This window comes from Crocodylus siamensis, chromosome 1, assembly GCF_052110815.1.
Source record: "Crocodylus siamensis isolate JL-2025a chromosome 1, ASM5211081v1, whole genome shotgun sequence".
Taxonomy (NCBI): domain Eukaryota; kingdom Metazoa; phylum Chordata; order Crocodylia; family Crocodylidae; genus Crocodylus; species Crocodylus siamensis.
In genome coordinates this window covers 376,635,010-376,641,754 of record NC_143395.1, presented here as the reverse complement: position 1 = coordinate 376,641,754, position 6,745 = coordinate 376,635,010, and the positions used below count along the sequence as shown (strand labels likewise).

The 6,745-nt window shown below is 47.8% G+C and overlaps 1 protein-coding gene across 1 annotated transcript in view; it reads right to left on the bottom strand.

Moving 5' to 3' along the window:
• Nucleotides 1-1,954: 1,954 nt before the first annotated feature.
• LOC149875098 (uncharacterized) overlaps nt 1,955-6,745 on the bottom strand; it is an 89,745-nt gene continuing 84,954 nt past the window's right edge. The window contains exon 4 of the mRNA XM_090031732.1: nt 1,955-2,350. Coding sequence (XP_089887858.1) covers nt 2,345-2,350 — 6 coding nt within the window. The 3' untranslated portion in view covers nt 1,955-2,344. The remainder of the gene's footprint in view (nt 2,351-6,745) is intronic.

Genomic DNA, 6,745 nt, shown 5'->3' with positions numbered 1-6,745 from the left:
GGCTTCCCAGGGGATCCTGCCCATGAGTTCCCTGAACTAGTTGAAGTCTGCTTTTCTGAAGTCCAGGGTCCTTACTCTGCTGCTCTCTATCTTTCCTTTCCTCAGGATCCTGAACTCAATCACCTTGTGATCACTGCTGCCCAAGTTGTCATCTACTACTACATTCCCCACCAATTCTTCCCTGTTTGTGAGTAGCAGATCAAGAAGAGCATGGCCTCTAGTTGGCTACTCCAGCACTTGCACCAGGCAATTGTTCTCAAGACTCTCAAAAAACTTTCTGGATTGCCTGTGCACTGCTTTATTGCCCTCCCATCAGATGTCAGAAGTCCCCCATGAGAAACAGGACCTGTGATTGGGAAACTTCTGCTAGCTTTTTGGAGAATGCATCATTCACCACTTCCTCCTAATCTGGTGGTCTATAGCAGACACCCACCATCATCCTTGTTGTTTTCTCCTCTGACCACAGGCAACTGGTAGGGGAGCTATGGGGAGGCACGTGTCCTGAGATTGGCCCCCGACTCGGCATCACACAGGATGGGGCATTTTTTTTGCCAGGGGCATGTTGGGGGGAGGGGGGCACTAAGTTGCGACACAGATGTATAGAAGTGGATATGGGGCTTTTGGCTCACCCCCGGACCCGCCCACAAATTGTGACCCTCCCCCCCAGACTCAGAAGGCACCAGTCACCACTGTCTCTGATCCTAACCCAGAAACTTTCAATAGGCCTATCTCCAATTTCATACTGGGTCTCTGAGCAATCACATGGCTCATTTACATAAAGTGCAACTCCTCCTCCTCTTTTCCCTTGCCTGTCCTTCCCGAACATTTTATACCCATCCATGACAGTGCTCTAGTCGCCAGCTGTCCCACCAAGGCTCTGTTATTTCAATCACGTCATAGTGCCATGACTGTCCAAGGACTTCCAGTTCTTCCTGCTTGTTTCCCAGGCTCCATGCATTCATGTACAGGCACCTGAGCTAACTAGTTGATTGCCCTGATTTCTCAGGAAGAATGACAGCACATTACCCCATTGCCCACTCCTGCTTGCTTTTCTTCCAGTCAGCCCCTTCCCCACTTTACCTCAGGCCTTTGGTTTCCATCCCCCGGTGAACCTAGTTTAAAGCCCTCTTCACTAGGTTAGCGAGCCTGTCTGAGAAGATGCTCTTCCTTCTCTTTATCAGGTGGATCCCATCTCTTTCCAGCAATCTTTCTTCTTGGAACTTCATCTTGTGGTCAAAGAAGCCAAAGCCCTGCTGGCGACATCACCTACATAGCCAGCCATTGATCTGCAGGATTCATCTGCTACTGCCTGGGCCCTTGAAGAGAACACAACCTGAGCCCCAGCCCCCCTCACTCTGGCACCCAAAGCCTTGTTGTCACTTTTGATCTGCTCAGGTTCTTCCTTGGCAGTATCGTAGGTGCCCACATTGAGGAGCAGCATGGGGTAGTAGTCAGAGGGATGGATGAGTTTCAGTAATCATTCTGTGACATCTCAGATCCAGACTCTGGGAAAGCAGCAGACTTCCTGAGACAACATGTGCAGTGCTACCCTTGAGCAGTCTTGAGCAGTTGCCTTTTCTGGGCTTTCCATGTCCTCCTGAGCTCTATATCAGCCAATATCACCACTGCCTGCAATACAAGGTCTATCCTGCTCTTATTGCCTTAGGACCCATGATAATTCACCACACAAGACTCACAAGCTTAGAAAACTGTCCCTGTGTAATCTCCATGATGGGAGTTGCTGACCTGGCTTGAAGCAACTGACCCTGATACATGCATGAGTAAATTCAGGGGTGTCAAACTTACAGGCCGGAGGCCTAATCAGTTCCATGGAATGTGTCACGTGGCCTGCAGGGCTTGTAAAGTGTCTAGGAATTCGGGGCTGGTCAACCACTGAAATCCAGGATGCAGAAACCTGTTGATGATGCTTATTGGTGGCTGGTGGATGGCCAGGGTGGCAATAGCAAATGAGATCTGTGTTAATCCCAGCTGCTGTTTACCTTGCTGTCATTGTTGCCACATCCTGCCACTGCATTCACCTGTGGACTGGAGGGAGTCCTGTGGTCCAGATCCAGCCCAGGGGGCAGGATGAGTTTGACCCCCTGTGAACTACTTCATTACAACTCAGAACTGTAGAATGCACAATACAAGGCGGACAAATGGACCAACAGGTGCATAATGTAGCTTGTGTGACAGCAAACATACATGCAGCAAAACATCATGGAGCAAAATATTAACAAACTTACACATTAGCAATTGTTTACCACATAAACAACTCTGTCATTCTGAAGTCTGGTCTATAGCCTCATCGCTTGCCAAGATCCCAGCAGTAATATGCCTTCCTTTAACCCTGGTGGAAAATAAGAACCGTCATGAGTACCTGGTGATGCTTACAACACCACTTGGCGTCTTGAAGTTTATCTGGAGGAAACAGTAAAAAATGAAGACTTTCTGATGGGAGATGGGAGTGTGGTACCCAAATTTTTGAAGTAGGTTTGTCTTTTATTATTATAGTTTTGTTCAGGGCCCAAAGATCCAGCCTTGTGGTGACCTTTTAGTTTCTACTGCAATATATAATATTAAATAATCATAAGTTAGTTGAGAAGGAGAGTGGTTTAGCCAAGATGAAAGATGAGAGAGATCATTTGCAGCGGAAGCAGTTAATGTAGCTTTAAGGCTTCCCTCAGAGTAAAGTCTGAGGGAAGAACCAAAGGTTATGTATGTGTTGTTTATTAATCATTCAAAATCAAGGCCTGGGACAGAGGTCTGCTTCATTCAGTGTCTGTGTTTAACTCATCACTACTGTGTCACGTGAGTCTCTACACAATGAAACATCATTTTAATTGCATTTTAGGTTGCAAGAATCTCTTAAAGTTACAGTTCCTCACAGTGGAGTGCTGGGGCAGATGGTACAGAATGCAGCATACCATGGAAGATTAGGATAAGGATCCTGATATAGGGGAAGGAGGTGAAGGAACCAAGTGCTGGGGGAACTGAGATTAGGTAAAAGAGCAAAATTCAAAGGTAGGAGAAGGTAGTTAGAATAAGGAACTCAAATATGGATGGCCAGATGGTCAAAGATGTTTAGGTGCTTAAAGATGGCCTAAATAAGCAAAAGAAAATGTTGTGTAGTAAGTGCCAGCTGTAGACATGGTAGGCACGTCCACAAATGCAAGCATGTGCGCTTGCAGCAGCTCAAATAGAAATGGTGCAAATTTGAGCTGCGGCTTTTGGCCTCAGTGCACGTGCCCAGACATGCACTTTGGTGTAGGGCAAATTGTGCCTCTTGGAGCAAAATAACCCTGCCTGGCTCCTCCTGGATCTGCAGCCAGGGGGAGCTAGAGCCCAGGGCCAGCACCTGTGCTTTTTTATAAAAAGCTGCCCTATCTTGGCCCCATCAGTACAAAAAGCTGCCCTGGCAAGCAGCTCAGGACTACTCACTCTCAGGAGCTTCTGGGTCCCAGCCAATTGGTATCTGGGGATACCCCTTGTGCCAGCTGAACTGCTGAAGCAGCCCCGAGAGTTCTCTGCACCCTCTACCCACTGAAGCAGTTTAGCAGTGGGGGCTGCTGCCTGGGTGTGACCTGCTGTGCACCTGCCAGACCTGAATGGGGACTACACAGCCAGTAGGGGCATCTGCTTCTCTGGGCCAGCTGCCAGTGGGCTGTGGCTGAAGGGTTGGCACTACTGCCAGGTGTGCCCCTGCCCGGCCACCTGGGAAGCTATTGCTCGGAAGATATTCTGGGTGTGGTGGCCTGCTTTGAACTGTCAAAGCGTGTTCTCCTGGCCCCAATTGGCCAGGAGGTCAGCCAACTCCAGCTGAGTCCAAAGTGCCAGCTCTGAGCAAGCAGAGTCCTGCCCCTGGCCTCCCTAGCAGGAATTTTTGTGTTCCCTATTTGAAAACTAAAAAATCCCTGATTTAAAAAAAAATCCCAAAGTCACTCTGTAAAATACTCTGAAATCCATGGTCCTCCACAATTAAAACAAATAGATAGAGAGACAGAGAGTGAGCGATCACTTGGGCAATGTTTTATTGATATATCTACAGTGTTAAAGCAATTTGGAAGCCCACCAGTGTCTCTATCATTATAATAAAGTGAATTCTACATTTCTATATGTTTTGATGCCCCCAACAGGAGTTACAGCCCCTTGACAGGGGTTATAGCCCCTCCTCAAGATCTACAGCCCCCCTCAACAAGGGCCCCAGCCCCTAACGGGCCAAATCACCCCTGCAGGGGCTACTTCCCCTGCAGGGGCCACATGCCCCACCCCTGCTTGCTCCCCCAGCTCTCTGGATTGCTGCCTCACCTGACCCCATCCCCTGCTGGCTCCTGCAGTCCCCTCATGGCTGCCCCACCCATCCCCATCCCCCACTTGAACACCCAGTTCCTGATGGCTGCCTCCCCCACTGCAGCCTCTGGCACAAAAAAGACTCTTCTCACCCCAGGAACAGGTGGTTGGGGGGGGCTCTGGGGCCTCCTGGCAGAGCCCCCCCTCAACATGGGGCAGCAGGGCCTGGGCTGGGGCCACTAGGGCTGTCACCTGGCCCCGCTATGCAGGGGTTGCCCAGTGACCCCCAACAGCCACTGAAACTGCTGGTATGTGCTGGGGGGGCAGGGGTTTGGTTTTTCCTTCTTGCTGGGTTGATGGGGTGGGGGGGGCTGGAGGGAGATGGGGTTGGGTGGGGCAGTGATGGGGGGGATCAAGGGACTTGGGGTGGATGGGACCAGGCAGGGCAGGGATAAGGAGGGCAGGTGAGGGGGCTGGGGAAGCCAGGGCTGGGCAAGCTGGGGGTTGGGGGAGCAGGCAGGGCCAGCAGGTGTCCCCCCATGGTCCTTTCCTCCCTCCTCCAGGCCCCCTGACCCCTTACTTACTGGCACCGGAGCCCAGGTCCAGCTACCTGCATGGGCTGCATGTTTCAGCACCAGGGTGAGGGCCAGCCATAGAGACACTTTGGTAGCCAGAGCATCTCTGTGGAGGATCCAGCCGCTGGTTGTCTCAGGGCACGGTCCAGGACTGTGCCCTGCCCTGCATTTTTTTGTCTGCAGGGTTTTTTTGTTTTTTTTTTTGACCCCTGTATAACCAGGGGTCTAATTTTGCCTCTGCACTGCAAATTTGCAGCACGGGGAACATTTTTTCATTCCTGCATATGCCTCTTGCAGCATCTCAAAGGAGTTTGAGATGCTGCAAGTAGCACGTGCAGGCTCGTCTGGACATGCCCAGTGAGTTTAAGAGATGGATTGTACTCAATTTACTTCACCTTCTTCTCTAACTTTCAAAGACATGTAGGGCCATGTCCAGACTAGCATGGATGTGCAGTATGTGGTGCCGCACACTGGCACCACACAGGGGATGCATGCGTGTGCATGTGCACCCCCTGAGCATGGCAGTGCACCCCCTCTGAAAAGGTACCAGGCCACCCCATGGGAAGACTATGTCCAACAGCCACAAACGCTTGGAAGACCATTTCAGGCTGGACATAAGGAATAACTTCTTTACTGTCCGAGTCCCCAGCGCCTGGAATAGACTCCACCCAGGGGTGGTGCAGGCACTTACTCTGGATTTATTTAAGAAACACTTGGATACCTCTCTTGCTGGAATCATTTGACCCCTGCTGACTGCCTGCCCTTGGGGCAGGGGGCTGGACCTGATGGTCTTGCGAGGTCCCTTCCAGTCCTAATGTCTATGAAATCTATGAATCCCAATTCCTCTTACATGATTGTTCATCCAAACTTACTGTTCTTTCTTACTGCCAGTCTCCAAACTCTGTCTAATTCTAACTATGGAGCTGAATTCTCTTTAGTGAGTTTAATAGATCAAGGTTAGTGTACAGACATACATTAGTTGTACAAAACTTACTAATAATAAATAATAATTAAAATGAAGTTTTACAAGTGTATATTAAATTTAGACTGATGTGTGTTATTGTGTGTAAATGGAATAATGATTATTGAAAGCTAATAGCTCAAGGTTGATTATATAGGATAACCTCTTTATAATGAATCCCCATGGGACCAGGAGAAGAGTTCATTAAATGAGGGTGTTCACAATAGCAGAGTCTATCAATTTGTACCATCCCAGTAAAGAAAAAAATCAGCTCCTGCTGCTGGGATTGCTAAGAGTGAGAGTTAGTTATGAACAGGTTTTGTTATAATGAGGTTGTACTGTACTGTCAGTCCTCAATAAGTACATTGTTAACAATGGGTATTTAATACTTGCCTGTTTAAGCATGAGGAGCTACATTTGTTAGAGAGGTTTTTCTATCTCATTTGAATATGAAGTGATTCATAAAAATATATTTAGTGAATATTTAATACCATGGAATACGGGGTTTATATTTGCAGCCTGCTTAATCTCCTCTAAATATGTTTTGATTAAAATTCTTGCTTTATGGAATTTTAAGGCAATTATGAAATTAAAGCCCAAACAAAATAGTTTTCATAGTCTTGTACTATACGTTATGGCAACGCAGCCCCTCCTCTTAGAAGTACTAGTTACTTCTAAAACTTCACCACAAGAAAGGCAACAAAATATCCAGTGAGACAGTCAAATAAATGCCCTTAATAGTTTATGCCCTTAGTTCATTATGTAAATTAACTTTATTATTGTCCGAAGTTTCAATAGATATTATTTTGTAGTATCAGTGTAACTTAGATATAACAATAATTGAAAACTATATTAAGAGGCAAAAGCTTAGGATCTCTGTCCTTCATCTCCAGTCTTGTTCAGCCTAAAGAGCTGTACT